A 15,603-nucleotide genomic window follows, 5' to 3' on the forward strand; every position below is an offset into this window, starting at 1 on the left:
AAAAGGAAAATAGTACAGGAGAGAGAACTATAGGTATACAAAGAATATTTTTTTTCCCTTTTGTTGACTTAGTTTGACTATTTTGTTAATTTTGACCATCTTACTCATTGACTATTTTGACCGATTTTAAACCGCATAGCCCAATGAACAAACAAGTTTGACCAAGCTTAACATTGACTATTTTGTTAATTTTGACCAACACAGGTTCAATAGTGTCGTTTTTCTTTGATACATATTTTCGTATGCTTTCATGGCATTTGATCTTTTACTTTTCTCTAAAACTACTCATGGAATTTTGCATCTCATGTTTATTAGAGTAAAATACAAAGATCATAACATAAAACACCGAGTTTTAAATTCTGAGATTAATTTGCATTAACAATATCATTCCACACAAAAATAAGTGCAATCTATCTGGCTCATATAGGCATAAAGTAGTATCAAGTGGGATGATAAAAGTGGTATTAAAATGGTACAAGTGAGCAATTTAAGCGTTACAATAATTATAATACGATGAAAATCAGAATTGCAATAATCCACACTTTGAAGACCATGCATCACCACATCTCATAGCTCATCCTACATCATCAATAAACATTTTCCAAAGCAATGAGATGATATATTTTATTTGTGATTCGAGAAATTTGTTTCTTTTTTTATACTTAATGGGTTAAACACTTAATATCTACAGTTAGATATAGTTGTTTCTTTTTTTACTTGATATAAACAAAATGACTTAATTGATTATTAAAAAATTGATGAACATTATGATTTTTTTTTGTAATATAAAGATAAAATGGTCATTTAGTTTCACTCAGACTATTAAGAAAAAAAAAATTATGTATACAACAAATTATCCAAACAAACATTATTAATTTATTACCCATTCAAAATGGAAACAGTTTGTTTATCTTTTTGGACTGTTGGAACGTGTGTAATTGACAATTTTACCCTTCAGTTTGGAAATGACATGGTTTGGGGTAACTTGCACGTTTGGTCCCTTAACTTATTTTTTTAACTCGGAAGGTCCCTACTGTTTGTTTTTGTTACGTGTTTGGTCCCTATCTTACCTAAAAAGACTATTTTGCCCTTGAGTTTTTAATTTATTTAAATAAACACACCCCAACCCCACTTTCATCTCACCTTACCTTACCTTACCTACTCCACATTATTTAAATAAATTAAAAAATCAATGGCAAAATAGTCTTTTTTAGTTAAGACAGGAACCAAGCGCGCAACAAAAACAAATCCGAGTTAAAAAAAATAAATTAGAGACCAAACGTGCAAATTACCCCAAACCATAGGGACCATTCGTGTAATTTACTCAATTATAAATCACTATTTATTTTATATAAACAATGATAAAAATGAGAGAAAATATTATCACTATAGGATTAATAACCTGTAACAAACTTTATATAATATTCAAATTGACCAAAGCACGAGAAGGATAGGATTGTAACCGCATGATTAATAATTTTTTTGGGTTTCAATAGGTAGGGGTAAATTTGGAATTTGAAAATAAAAAACAAATTAATAGATAGAAAGAAAAAAAAAATTAAAACTTACATGATAATCATCATAATCACGACCACGCTGTGGATAAAAAAAAAAAAGTCAAAACCAGGATCAGATTACAAGAAAAGGAAAACAAGATTTGTATTTGTAATTTTGTATAGTATAATAAAAGAAAAGATAAGAAGGGCATTTAAGTCTTTTTCACCTTTCCATATCTGTCCCTGTATCTGTCCCTGTAACGCTCCTTATCTCTGTGTCTTCTACCATAATCTCGATCTCTCTTCCTTTTTTCACCTTCCTCTCTTGCTCTTTTTGCTTCCTGAAATTTTCATAGTTTAAATTAAATTAAATAAATAAATAAATAAACATACAAAATCTATCAATAAATAATAAAATGAAAATATTGGTTAATAAGTGTAGTAAATCACCTCTTCTTCCCTTGCTTTTTTTGCTTTCTCAGCTTCCTCTAACGCTTCTTTTTCGATCTGATTTTTTTTTAAAAATTGAATAATTGATTTAATTTAATGTAATTATGCTTTGTATTTTATAATTAAAAAAAAAAAATAAGGTGAGAAAAAACCTCTCTATGGGTGAAAATTTCTTTGACAACTTCTTTTGCATACTCCGGATCATCACAGATTAAAATATTGTCAAATACAGATCCAGCTTTTACCTGAAATAAATTTTAATTATTATATTTAAACAGAATGTATAGTTTATTAAAATTAATGTACTTTTTCATTTAGAAAAGGACAAAATTACATATAATGAAAAATTGCTTGTTATTTTTGGTTGAAGTGAACAATGTAAAGTTTTTTTAACTTCACTCCTAAATGAATTTTTAATTTACAAAAATAAATATATAATTATATATATATATATATATATATATATATATATATATATATATATATATATGTTGTGGACATTTTGAGAAAATCAAACTGTAATCGAATTAAAATCATGAATATTTTAAAGGGATTTGTGTCATTAAATATTATATAAATAAACATACCTGCCAAACCTCAATTCCCACATATTTAATTGGCTTCAGCACATATAAATCAGGATCATCTTCGAATTCTAAGCAAAGTGAAAAAAGAAAAAAGAAAATGTAAATCAATTTTCATAAAATTTTAATATAAAAGTAATAAACATTATAAACAGTAATATGGAGTTATGTATAGCATTTTAGTACCTGGATTATCGATATAAGGGATCTTCCATTTCCCTTTGTAGTTTGGATTTTTAATTTTCTGTATCAAAAAAGAAGTTTTTTTTTTAAATTATAAAATATGGGTATATGATTTTATACAAAATCTTAAGGGTAACTGGGTAAATAAAATTTTATGTATTTATACCTTTGGTTTCCATGGCCCTTTGTATGCTGGATTTGGTATCTTTGGTGCTCTCCATATTCCATCTTCATCTTCATCCCAAGTATCAGGCTATACAAGATTTATAATTAAATAAATAAAATAAAATAAAAGAGGATAATGTCACAATAGTTGTGAAATTTGGACTATATTGTATAATTTTATTGTAATGATGATGTGTGTTGTAATCCTTTCCTTCTCTCTAATAAATAAAGGTTTTTTTTGCCACTTGTTAATTTCTCAAAGCTTTTGGCAGATGTCATTATATGAGATTTTACAATTATTTAAATTCCACATGTCATTATGTGGTGTCTTAAATTTTTTTATTAATCAACTAGATGTAAGACCCGTATATTATACGGGTTGATTAAAAAAATTAAATATTAAGATTTACATAGTAAGTATTTTTTTAAAATAAAATTTTGAAATAAGAAATGAACAAATATTAATTGCAATTTACTATCATATTTATTACATTTAATACTTTACATATATAAGTAAAAGTATTATGTGGCTTTTTAATTTTAAAAATTAAAAAACCCATAGATTGACATGTGGATATTATTTATTTAAAAAATATCACAAAATGACAAGTGTCAAAATTAATGAGAGATTGACATTTGGAAAAAACTGATCTTCATTTATTATAGTAGAAGATAATCAATAATCAATTCTACTAATTAATGAGTCTAACTATTATATATGTAAAGTATTCATTCTAGTTAAATGTTTATTAATCCTCCCTAATAAATAAAGAACTTTTTGCCACATGTCCTCTTCTCATTAATTTGGACACATGACATTTTCTAAAATTTTTGAATTTTCTATTTTCCATTATTTATTAGAAAATTTTATATATGTAATGTATTCAATAATTAAAACATCATTAATTTTAATAATTCAAAACTTTTCTCATTTTTCTTATAAATTCAAATTTTTCAAATTGTTAAAATTTTATATATATTTTTTTTAAATAACCTAGTTTACAAATATATTAGAATTCAAATGGTTGCTCTAATGACACTATTAATGTTGTGTATTTGATGATATATTTGAATTCAAAACATACCTTTAATTTTTTGGAATTTTAATTTGAATTTTAACCAATTTATTATTTATTCAAATTTTATAAATAAATATATGTGTATAATACATCTCTATCTCTACACTAATAAATGAAAAAGATCACCATCTTCAAAGAAGTATTTGAAAATTTTGATTCATAACAACTATTTACAATATGTCAATAATTTTTTTTTTATTAGTATAGATTCAATAACTACTTACTCATCATTTCATTTGTATTTATTTCGAAAGCTAATTTAAAAAACATCTAATGTTTCCACCTTAAATTTCATTCATCATAATGTAAAATATGCCAATTGTTTTTTATTAGTATATATTGAATTACTTATTTATGCATTATATCGTTCGCATTTATGTAAAAGTATTTTTTTAATATTTAATATCTATACATTGATAAACTTTTATAATATCTCCAAGAGTGAATTATTTTTTTTGGATGTGAAAAGCTATTTAATTCACTTAATTGTGTTTAAAATCCATTTTCTTTGGATTTCAAATCTGCTTTTCAAAACAAAGTTTTATTTATATAAAAAAACAATATATTTGCTATATACTAAAAAGGTAATAATATTTTTTTATATCGTCTAACAAATTAGAAGATTTATGTAAAAGCATGAAATCCAAACATAACTAAAATATGAAGTCTAAATAGAAAAGAAATAAACAGAAATACAAACTTCACTTTACTAATCAACTAACCTTTTTAGCTTTAGGATCAGGAATTTCTCTTGGAATTGAATCATAACCCTGAGATATAAAAAATAAAATAAGAACAACTTTTTAACAAAAAAAAAACACATCAAAAAAAAAGATATAAAAGCATAGGTCTAATTTCTAAAAGCAACTATAGTAGTGCAAATTGGTTTGTATTTGAATGACATTGCTATAATTGAGTAAATTTTTCAAAGGACAAAATATAATAAAGAAAATAAATTAAAGTAAGTTGCTATTTCTTCCATTTAACCCAAACATCATTAAATCTGATACATAATTACATACCTCTGGCTTTACTTGATCTGGATCCTCAATATATTCCCTTTCTTCCCAATCCAAAGGCTGAAAAGTTTTTTAAAAAAAAAATAACACAATTGAAAATGTAGCTCAAAGGATAAAAATATAAAATATAATGTTTAAAGCTCAAAAGAAAATTCCAAAAATGACCTTTTTAGCCTTGAGATCTTTGATTTTACGAGGTGGAAGGATATCCCAATCTGTATACATGCTTCCAGAATCTCTTTCCCTACCATCTATTAAAATACTATAACTTGCATCAGGTCTAAGGACAAAAGTGTAAAAATGTGTTAACTTGTCTGTTTCGCATTGTAAATCCTTCTTGATTGGATAATTTTGCCCTTGGTAGGAAACAATAACATGAAGCTTCTTTGTCTGTGTGCCACATAAATCTGGTCCAAACATTACACTTCAAGAAAATAAAACAAAACAAAAAGTTAATACATTGTAACATAACACCACTAATACTAATAATATGGAGACTTTATAATGTTAAGCATTTGAAAGAACTTACAAAAAAAAGCAAAAAGATTAATAAAGTAAGTATTATTGTTGTTTTTTCTTGGGAAATCTCCGATAAAGTCCCTACATTTTGACCTCGTATTCATTTAAGTCCCTCTATTATTTATTTTTCTGATTAAGTCCCGAATACCAGTTAAATTAAATAGGGTTATCTACAGAAAAGTCCCAAACTTATTTTAAAAGTTTCAATAAAGTCCTAAAAGGTTTTTTTGAACAGAAAAGTCTCAACATTTTGAAAAATCATATAATCTATCGTTTGTTGTTCAAATATAAAAAATGACTTTTTCGTTAATTTAGGCAAAACATTAAAATATTGGGACTTTTCTGTTTAAAAAAAAAAACTTTTAGGACTTTATTGAAACTTTTGAAAAAAGTTTGGAACTTTTCTATAGATAACCCAATTAAATATGAGGTCAAAATGTAGGGACTTAACTGAATATGAGGTCAAAATGTAGGGACTTTATAGAAGATTTCTAAGCGTGAAACCATCTAATTTGAAAATTGTCCACAACTGAATAATTTAACTGGTATTTGGGACTTAATCAGAAAAAATAAATAATAAAGGAACTTGATTGAATATGAGGTCAAATTGTAGGGACTTAACTGAATATGAGGTCAAAATGTAGGGACTTTATAGAAGATTTCTAAGCGTGAAACCATCTAATTTGAAAATTGTCCACAACTGAATAATTTAACTGGTATTTGGGACTTAATCAGAAAAAATAAATAATAAAGGGACTTGATTGAATATGAGGTCAAAATGTAGGAACTTTATAGGAGATTTCCCTTTTTTCTTATATAAAAAGATGTGAAAAGACAAACCTGTAAGGGGTGTCACCACCGAATTTCTTTTGGTTAACATATCCAGACATAAGCTTGATATAACCACCACCACATTCAATGTCTTGTTCAAATTTTATAGAGTATTGTAACACCAGTGTTCTATTTTTGTTGTTGAATTCTGGGATTTTTGCAGAGATGGCAGTATGTCTGGCATCAACTGATGTCTGAATGCCTGAAATGATTCAGAATGATCAAATTGTTTGTTCAAATCATTTGTTCATATGATTGATGATTCTGTAAAAAGTTGTCTAGAAAGTAATTTTGCAATTTAAGCTAATTCACTAAAAGACCTTGTTGTGAAATAGGTGGTTATTTTGTGATGAATGTGTGAACGGTGGTTATCTGGTGACAAAAGACCTCCCATTTTGGTCATTTCTGTGATTAAAGTAATAACGACATTTTTGTTTGCGAAATAGAGAAATGTGAAAAAGGTGATTATTTGGTGAGGATAGAAACTAATGCAACAAAAAGGGAAAGAAAATCCAGTCTAAAGCATTGCAAGATTTTATAGACAAACTAACCATGAGACTATTCCTAAAAATGGGCCCTTCCTAAAGAAGACTTTTAGGGAAAAAAAATTATATATATATATATATATATATATATATATATCCATTTACAACACATGGAAATTTTAATGTTTTACCTTTATCATCTGGATCACCAGACCATGATCCAGCTGTGTGCTTAAATGATCCAGCTTTTCCTTCACTTTTTTTCCAATCAGATTTCACCCATCGGCTCTGCCACCCATCTATTTCCCACAATTGAAAAGAAAAAAAATGAACAAATTTAGTTAAGTCATCAGATTCAAAGCTCAAAGCAAGAACAACACATTACTTGATCAAGTAAAGGTGCACTATGTTTATGGTAAGTATGGCCCCTCAAAAACCCCTAAAATATCGTAAATTTCTGAGCTACGAGCTCCTTCTCCATTTACATTTTACACTAGAAGCTTATGCAGTGTACAGATATGAGATATCGCAAAGCAATCCGCCAATATTGCAAAAACTAACAGTAATTTCACTTACGAAACAGGTTGAATCCCAAATTCACATTGTTTTAGTTGAGATATGATTCTCCTTCGTAAAATCCCTACTTGTAGCAGGAAATCCTAAACGGAATTACACGACATGTACATACAACGAGAAATACTTCTTCAAACACATTTCTCACTGAAAATCTAAACCTTCACTTCGGACTTCGGTATTACACTAAAAACCTCTTGAGACTAACTTAAAATCGGTAGATTATGTAACATCATCAGGTTGATTTGACAAAACATTAGGTTTTTTGTTATCTGATTGCTTAAAACTTTGACTGGAATCACTAGATGCTGCAAAAAGTAAGATACGAGTTCACAATTGCTAAAAATTACCATCGAATCGCTCCTCGAAGATGACCTCTGAGAAGGAAAGAGTACAGATAGAGAGAAACACCAGCACAAGTGCTCCAGATTGGAACTTCTGCTGAAGTGCAGACCTTCCAGCTCCATTCTTGCTCATCTTTTACCGGCCGACGATGTCGTAATTTTTTCAGACTCGAATCAAAGTGTTTAGTTATTTATATGAATTTAGTATGGAAATATCAAAAATTGAGACTTTAATTACAAATATGCCATTCAAGCTCTTTTCTTAACTAAAAAATATAATTTGTTTTTATGGATTTATCATGTTTTTTTAATCATTTATAATAACACTTTTTTTTAGTTTATTAAAAGGAATTAATAGAAAACTATTTTATAAAGTAGTTAAAAAAAAAAAAAAAACTATTATATATGAGTTATTAAAATAATTTTAGTTATCATGTACTTTCTCTTAGTTTTCTATTTTGTAGGACATTGAATTTATTATTTCTAAAAAGAAAGGAATATAAAATTTAAATAAAAGTACACTATAGTTTTTATGTATTTTACCCATTATATTTTAGTCAATTGATTGACAATTTTGTTTATGACATAGTTAAAATAGTTATAATAGAAATTTTTATCAATTTAGTAGTTTAGTGTTATTTTATTAAATCTAATGAATTTGGATATATATATATATATCACTTTAACCTTATAGTTTAACATGTCAAGATAGAAAGTATTATAAATTTTATAGGATTTATTGATGAAATAGAAATATAAGCGTAAACTTATAGAAATGGCCAAAATATAATGTATTTCATAGTATTTGCGGATTAAATTTTTTATATCTTAATTGGTTGTATATTAAACCATAATATACAAATATATGGCCAAAATATAAGTTTAATAAAAGGTTGTTTATTAATTCTATATATTTTTGTATCTTAAATGATATAATAGCAGAGTCAAAAACATTACAAGAAAATATGAATTTACAAGTTAAATATAGCTTTCTAAAACTAAAATTATTTAATTTTTCTTTTTGTGTTAATAGTTTAGGCATTTTTGTGAATTGTCAATTATATTGACTTGGGTTGACTTTTGGTCTCCGTCCATCGATTCTTTACTACACGTAGCACCAGCCAATCATATTATCATATATTGCATCTTGCGGGCCCTCCCACTTCTACTTTCTTTTTTCATGGCATTCTTTTAATAAACTTAATTTTAGAAAACATAGTATATCCAAAATAAATATTTTTAAATTGTAAAAGCTATAATATAAGTTTATAACAGAAAATAATCGTGTTAGACAAATTACCAATTGAGTTATCTTTAATTAAGTCTTAATAGATGTATTTTATAAATTAGGAATTAAATATAATTTTATTTCTTTATAGATGTATTTTATATTGTACCAATTAAGTATTTTAAATTTATCTTAAACTAGCTAAAAAATAAAAATGTTTAGCATGGATTCCATAAGGAGTTTTGGTCTAGACAATCTGTCACACCCCGAAAACCGAAGGCGGAAACATTTCCGGGGTTGACTCCACGTTGAGTATCAAATCCAATGCACATAGTAAGTAAAGTAAAACAACCATTACATTACATAAAGAAAAGTTTTACAGTTGTTTCAAAAGTAAAGTTGTACAGTTGTGATACATAGTATATATAAACAAAATGAAGTGGGTCTTCTGAGTACTCCGTCTTCGAACAAAAAGAATCTTCGGGTACCTGTTTTAACGTTGACCTGAGAACACAAGCGGTTTAAAAATCAGCATAACGCTGGTGAGTTCATAAGTGGTTTTTGTTTGTGAAATATTCAAGTTTCCTTTCTGTTTCTGAAATGTTACGCACACCAAGAAAATCTCATATTTTCTTAAAAAGGTTTGTTATCGTTTGTCAACATGTAAAGTAAAGTTGTACACTGAAAACATGTTTTCTCTTGTGTAAATGTACAGTTAGGTTATCTGATTTGACATACTGTTCTGGTTATTTACCAATGTATTACCAGGAAAGTCCAATACTTTCCTGATTGTGTGTTACCAATTGTGAAAGATGTAAAGTTATCCGGTTTGTTATTCTTTCCTGGTGACATAAATGGTAATAGGTAATTATGAGTAGATTGAGTTTTGTTTCAAAAAAAAAATAAAAAGAATTTAAAAATAAGCCCCTCAACATTTAAAACCATACAAATTAAATAAACTTTACATGTCGTGAAAATATACTTGGAGTGAGCTAGAAACAAAACCAATAAATAAATAAAACATATTAGCTTTTTAATTTCACCAATGAGTTAACAAACAAACAACAAAATAAAAATAAAAAAATAATGAAAAGTTTCAATACTTTTTTTATATGTGGATATACAAACATATGCGTAAAACTCTCTTTGATTTATTAACATTATCTAAATGATTTTTGGGCGTAAGAATTACAATATAAGCATTTTTGTAATTTTGCGAAAATATAGGGGCACATTTCAAAGAGAAAACTGGGAAGAATTTAATTGGACGATTAGCCTGTTGGGTTGACCGTCGTTTTCATTCTGGTTCAAAGTCTTTGAGCGTGTAGAATATGGCACTTTCACGTTTTATATATTTCCGTTATTCCTTAATTAACCTTATAATTTCTTTTGTGATACGCCGAAAAGAAAAAAGAGTTGGCCTTATTAATTTATTTCGGTTTCCATTTGTTTTAGCGGTAGATCCATGAATTTGAATATGGCTATGCACTTAATGGCATATATTTGAACTTTTGAACCGATGAGTCCAGTTATATATTTAGACATTGGGAAAATGCCTTAAAAGACCAATTAAGTTTCAAAAACGTTCATATTACCCCAATTACGTTTTTGTTGTTCAAAAAAAACCAACGAACTTATGTTTTTTATTATAAATCCAAATAAAGTTACGAATATAAATAACATTTTTTAATGGTGACCGGCATTTGTGGGTTACGTTCGAATGTTTACCGGTGATAATCTGACGTGGATTATTAAACCACATTACATCAAACATAAGTGCCACATAATAGCCACAAGATATCGATTCACCATCAAGGTTCTCAGTGAAGGAAAGTTATCGATATCTAGGGTTCTTACATAATGGAACGGTGAACTCGTGTAAGTGAAATTGATTTTTACAGAAGGTGAAGGAAAGTTAGTCGATTGTGCAGCAAGGGTTCTCAGCAGCAAACGTGTCTCGTGACTCACTCAACATTGATGTCTCGTGCAGCCAGCGTGTCTCGTGACTCACTCAACATTGATGTTTACCATCAAGGTGTTTTTTCTCCTAATCCCTTGGTTTACTTTCATCCTGATAAAGTACCTGTTATGGGGCTAGATGTACGTAACATGGATTTCAAGAAGTTCAAGACCTATCTCCAAAAATTGATCAACAATAGATGTCGGGATATGTATTACTGTCTTAAAAATCGGCCCCTCGTAGATGGGTTAAGGGAGCTCAGGGATGAAGATGATTATGTTAGGTTCGTTGATGCTGGGTTTGATGATGATGATAATCAAATAAGTATCTACATTGATGACCATCATGAACCCTTACTAGATTGGATTGAAGAAGAAAAAGCTGAAGAATGGGATAGTGGTACTGAAACATATGAAGATGATGTGGACTCGGTATTATCGGATGATCTATCGGTGGACCATGAAGCTGATGATGAGGACATTCAATTGCCTGAAGTTGTTGATCCTTTTTTGTCACAGAAGAACCTTATTCCACAAAGAGGCATAGAGGAAGAAGCTGGTGGTAAGGTAAAAAAACATCCTATTCACGATCCAAACCAAAAATGGGACACTATGATGCCTGAGTTAGGTATGAAATTCTCTGATCGAGATGAACTGAAACATATGTTAACAAATTATGCTGTGTCTAAGGGTTATTCATTGTGGTATGAAAAAAATGAGGCAAAAGCATTGTTAGTAAGGTGCAGTAAAAATGAAAAAGGGAAGCCATCTTGCCCTTTTAGACTATGGGCTAGTCCCATGAACAAGGAAAATTCATTCCAGATCAAGTCACTAATTGATAAACATAATTGTGCTAGACAACAAAAATTGGGTTGTCTTGTTACGTATAAGTGGATTGGAAAAATGTTAATACCTGACATTTTGGAAAGGCCTAAGTTTAGCTATAGGAAAATGGCAGAAGTGGTTAGGAAAGACTATGGTCTCAAGGTAAGTCTTGGGCAGTGTAGAAATGCCAAGTACTTTGCACTAGATGAGATTTCAGGCAATTTGGTAAGCCATTATGAGAAACTGTGGAATTATGGTGCTGAGTTATTGAGGGTTAATCCTGGGTCAACAGTCTTGATCGAGACAAATCATACGCCTGATGCTACACACTACTTCAAAAGGATGTATATTTGCCTGAAGTCTATCAAGGATGGCTGGATTGAAGGATGTAGAAGGGTTATCGGTGTTGATGGCTGTTTTTTGAAGGGTATTTGCAGAGGTGAGTTGTTAACAGCCGTTGGTAGGGACGCAAACAACCAAATGTATCCTCTAGCATGGGCTGTTGTGCCAGTTGAAAACAAGGAAACTTGGATGTGGTTCATTGATCATCTACTTGAGGACATTGAGATGGGAGATGGTAGGGGTCTTACAATTATTTCAGACCAACACAAGGTATGTTATAGTTTACATTTTACTTACTTTATTATGTGTTATTATGTACTTTAAAACTGAAATTTGTTATCACCTTGTAGGGTTTAATGGAGGCTGTTAAGGAAAGGGCACCATCATGTGAGCATAGGAATTGTGCCCGACACATCTATGCCAACTTTAAGAAGAAGGGGTTCACGGGTGTTGAGTTTAGGAGGTTATTTTGGAGTGCTGCAAAGGCTACAACCGATTCCAATTTCCGATCATACATGAGGGAAATTCGTACAATGTCCACAGAAGCTTATGAGCACCTGATAGAAAGAGACCCAAATACATGGTGCAGAGCATTCTTTGAACCTCAGACTTGTTGTGATGCGGTGGAAAACGGTATATCTGAATCTTTCAATGCAGCAATTGTAGAGGCCCGGAAGAAACCAATAATAACAATGCTGGAAGAAATCAGATTGTACGTGATGGAGAGGATGTACAATCAAAAGATTAAGGGGCATAAGTGGGACATGGAAATCTGCCCCTCTATTAAAAAGAGGATTGAGAAGATGAAAGAAGAACAAAGGTATATTATTTAATTGTAAGTGATTTAATATGAAATAACTTACCTTCTTAATATGATTTCAGGTACTGGGATGTTATTCCAAGTGGCGAGGAAGAATATGAAGTGAAATTAGCCCATGAAGTTTATGTTGTTCACCTTGAAAGCAAAACTTGTGGCTGCAGAGCCTGGCAACTCAGTGGTATCCCTTGTGTGCATGCCATTGCTGCTATATTATACCTGAATGGAAATGCAGAGGACTATGTAGCCGTATGGTTTAAAACAAGCATGTTTGGAAGTTGCTATAGGTATCCAGTCAAACCAATAAATGGAGCTAGCATGTGGCCTGATGTTCTATTTGATCCCATATTACCACCTCGGCGTAGGAGAATGCCAGGAAGGCCCAAAGTAAACAGAATGAAATGTCCTACAGAAAATGAAGGAAAGCATAAAATTAACAAGACAGGGATGTCCATCTCAAGATGTAGTAATTGTCATCAAGAAGGACACAACAAGAGGCGATGTCCATTGCTCAAAGAAGGTTCGTTTTTATTTTGATTATTCATTCATCTACATTTGTATAATAATTATTATTTTTGTTTTAACAATGCAGCAAATAAAGCAACTGTTAGTGAAGGGGATGTTGAAGAAGGGATTAGTGAAGGGGATGTTGAAGAAGGGATTAGTCAAGATGGGATTAGTGAAGATGGGGTCAATGAAGATAGGATCAATGAAGATGGGGTTAGTGAAGTTGGAATTGGTGAAGAAGAGGCTGTTGAAGAAGGCGATATTGAAGACCACCAGGAGGATGAAATTGAACAACAAGAGGATGAGATTGACCATCAAGAAAATCATCACCATCAGCATCAACCTGTTTTTTTTCAGCATTTTGTTGCAAACAAAAGGCGATTACCTTCTGAGAGGATCACGAAACTGAAGTTAAGGAAGAAGGTGGTAACAAAAGATGGAAGTGGGGAAAGTACTGAACATCCAGTTACTATAAACTAGGATAAGTGTGTTCTATTAGGATTATGTCAGATACTTTGAAATGGCACATCTTTTGGTGCTTAGTGCACATCTTTTTGTGCTTAGGCTTGTCTTTTTGATGCTTAGGCTTATCTTTTGGTGTTGTGCACATTTACCAACATTTAGTGCCATGTGCACATGCTTGATTATGTGGTTTAATTATGCTTTCATATGTAGTTTATTACCTTTTATGCATATTATAACAATGTACCATTTTGCCCCTATTTGTTAAAACTATGTTAAAATTGGTAAAAACTGTTTTGTGGGACTATTTTGTCAATAAAATTGCCCTTGTGTTTAAAAACCATTTACAACACAAATTACATGCATAATGGCAAACACAGGTTTTATGGACTATTTTGCCCTTCATATTATCATTTGATAAAGTGTAATCTTATTATGGACTATTTTGCCCTTGCTATTTTCAATCAATAAAAAGTATGTTGCTATTATGTGTGTTTTCAATAAAACTGCCCTTGTGTTTAAAAATCATTTACAACACAAATTACATGCATAATGTCAAACACATGTTTTATGGACTATTTTGTCCCTGTTATTATCATTTGATAAAGTGCACAGGTTTTATGGACTATTTTGCCCTTCCTATTATCATTTGATAAAGTGTAATCTTATTATGGACTATTTTACCCTTGCTATTTTCAATCAATAAAAAGTATGTTGCTATTATGTGTGTTTTCAATAAAACTGCCCTTGTATTTAAAAATCATTTACAACACAAATTACATGCATAATGTCAAACACATGTTTTATGGACTATTTTGTCCCTGTTATTATCATTTGATAAAGTGCACAGGTTTTATGGACTATTTTGCCCTTCCTATTATCAATCAATAAAAAGTATGTTACTTTTATGGACTATTAGCCTTCATAAACACCTTCTATGTGTATCAGTCTTCACAAATACCTTCTTTTCATTCCCACTTCGTAACCATTTTACATGAGTACAGTGCAACCACTTTGAATATACATATCCTGATAATTTCAAAGTACATTTTCCTTACATAATAAACTTAACACTAAATCATGTACTTCACTACAAACAAAACAACAAACATCAACACTAAACATTTCATTTTATCCAATTCCTTTCTAAAACTCTTACATTCCTTATCAGTCTTCATCTTATACTCACTGAAATCATGTTCCAATATTGCAATCTTCACTTCAGTATTGAAATCATGTTCTTCATCTTTCTTATTCTCGTTCTTGGTTATAATTTCTTCATCATCATCAACCCATTCCCAGAAATCACATTTATCCTTTGGATCCTTCATCTTCAATTATAACATAAACAAACAATATTGTAGCATGAAAAACAAAAAGGGACCCAAACAAGAACAAGCTTTTAGATATATACTTACCAAAGAGTTAGGGCAAACCCTAAATTTTTTACCAGGATTTGCCTTTGTTGTTGATATCCAGATGCGAGAAGGAAACCCACAATCACAAGGATGTGCCTTATCAATTGTGCTTTTTGACTTGGAAATTTTTGATCTTGACCATGAGTTGGAGGATCGAGACGAAGAAGCCATGTTGAAGAAGTCGATTGAAGAAGTCGATTGATTAAGGAGTCGTATCCCCCGAAGCCATGTTGAAGAAGTCGATTGAAGAAGTCGATTGATTAAGGAGTCGTATCCCCCATTATGCCCTATATCTATCTAACACAAATGCCACGTAG

The 15,603-nt window shown here is 30.1% G+C and overlaps 2 protein-coding genes across 2 annotated transcripts; one reads left to right on the forward strand and one right to left on the reverse strand.

The window, feature by feature from the left end:
• Positions 1-333: 333 nt before the first annotated feature.
• CRT3 (calreticulin 3) lies at positions 334-7,906 on the reverse strand. Its single transcript, XM_078979250.1, has 14 exons — positions 7,735-7,906; positions 7,003-7,110; positions 6,336-6,528; positions 5,142-5,400; positions 4,980-5,036; positions 4,680-4,727; positions 2,880-2,966; positions 2,717-2,774; positions 2,534-2,601; positions 2,099-2,191; positions 1,947-2,003; positions 1,724-1,837; positions 1,570-1,596; positions 334-579 (listed from the first exon to the last, which is right to left on the reverse strand). Exons 1-14 carry the CDS (start codon positions 7,859-7,861, stop codon positions 568-570), a joined length of 1,308 nt encoding a protein of 435 aa, XP_078835376.1. The 5' UTR covers positions 7,862-7,906; the 3' UTR covers positions 334-567.
• A 3,027-nt stretch (positions 7,907-10,933) lies between these two features.
• On the forward strand, positions 10,934-13,886 carry LOC145029626 (uncharacterized). The gene is made up of 4 exons (XM_078978121.1): positions 10,934-12,352; positions 12,433-12,902; positions 12,965-13,419; positions 13,492-13,886. Exons 1-4 carry the CDS (start codon positions 10,934-10,936, stop codon positions 13,884-13,886), a joined length of 2,739 nt encoding a protein of 912 aa, XP_078834247.1.
• Positions 13,887-15,603: the final 1,717 nt, after the last annotated feature.

The sequence above is a fragment of the Lactuca saligna genome, chromosome 2 (genome assembly GCF_052625555.1).
Source record: "Lactuca saligna cultivar CGN05327 chromosome 2, ASM5262555v1, whole genome shotgun sequence".
In the NCBI taxonomy this organism is placed as follows: Eukaryota; Viridiplantae; Streptophyta; class Magnoliopsida; order Asterales; family Asteraceae; genus Lactuca; species Lactuca saligna.

Coding starts and splice junctions, on each gene's coding strand:
- CRT3 (XM_078979250.1), bottom strand. CDS start 7,861: ATGAGCAAGAATGGAGCTGGAAGGTCTGCACTTCAGCAGAAGTTCCAA. Junction 2,967..4,679: donor CTGATCCTAAAGCTAAAAAG/GTTAGTTGATTA, acceptor AATCTTGTATAG/CCTGATACTTGGGATGAAGA. Junction 2,602..2,716: donor CCCTTATATCGATAATCCAG/GTACTAAAATGC, acceptor CACTTTGCTTAG/AATTCGAAGATGATCCTGAT.
- LOC145029626 (XM_078978121.1), top strand. CDS start 10,934: ATGTCTCGTGCAGCCAGCGTGTCTCGTGACTCACTCAACATTGATGTT. Junction 12,353..12,432: donor TTATTTCAGACCAACACAAG/GTATGTTATAGT, acceptor ATCACCTTGTAG/GGTTTAATGGAGGCTGTTAA. Junction 13,420..13,491: donor ATGTCCATTGCTCAAAGAAG/GTTCGTTTTTAT, acceptor TTAACAATGCAG/CAAATAAAGCAACTGTTAGT.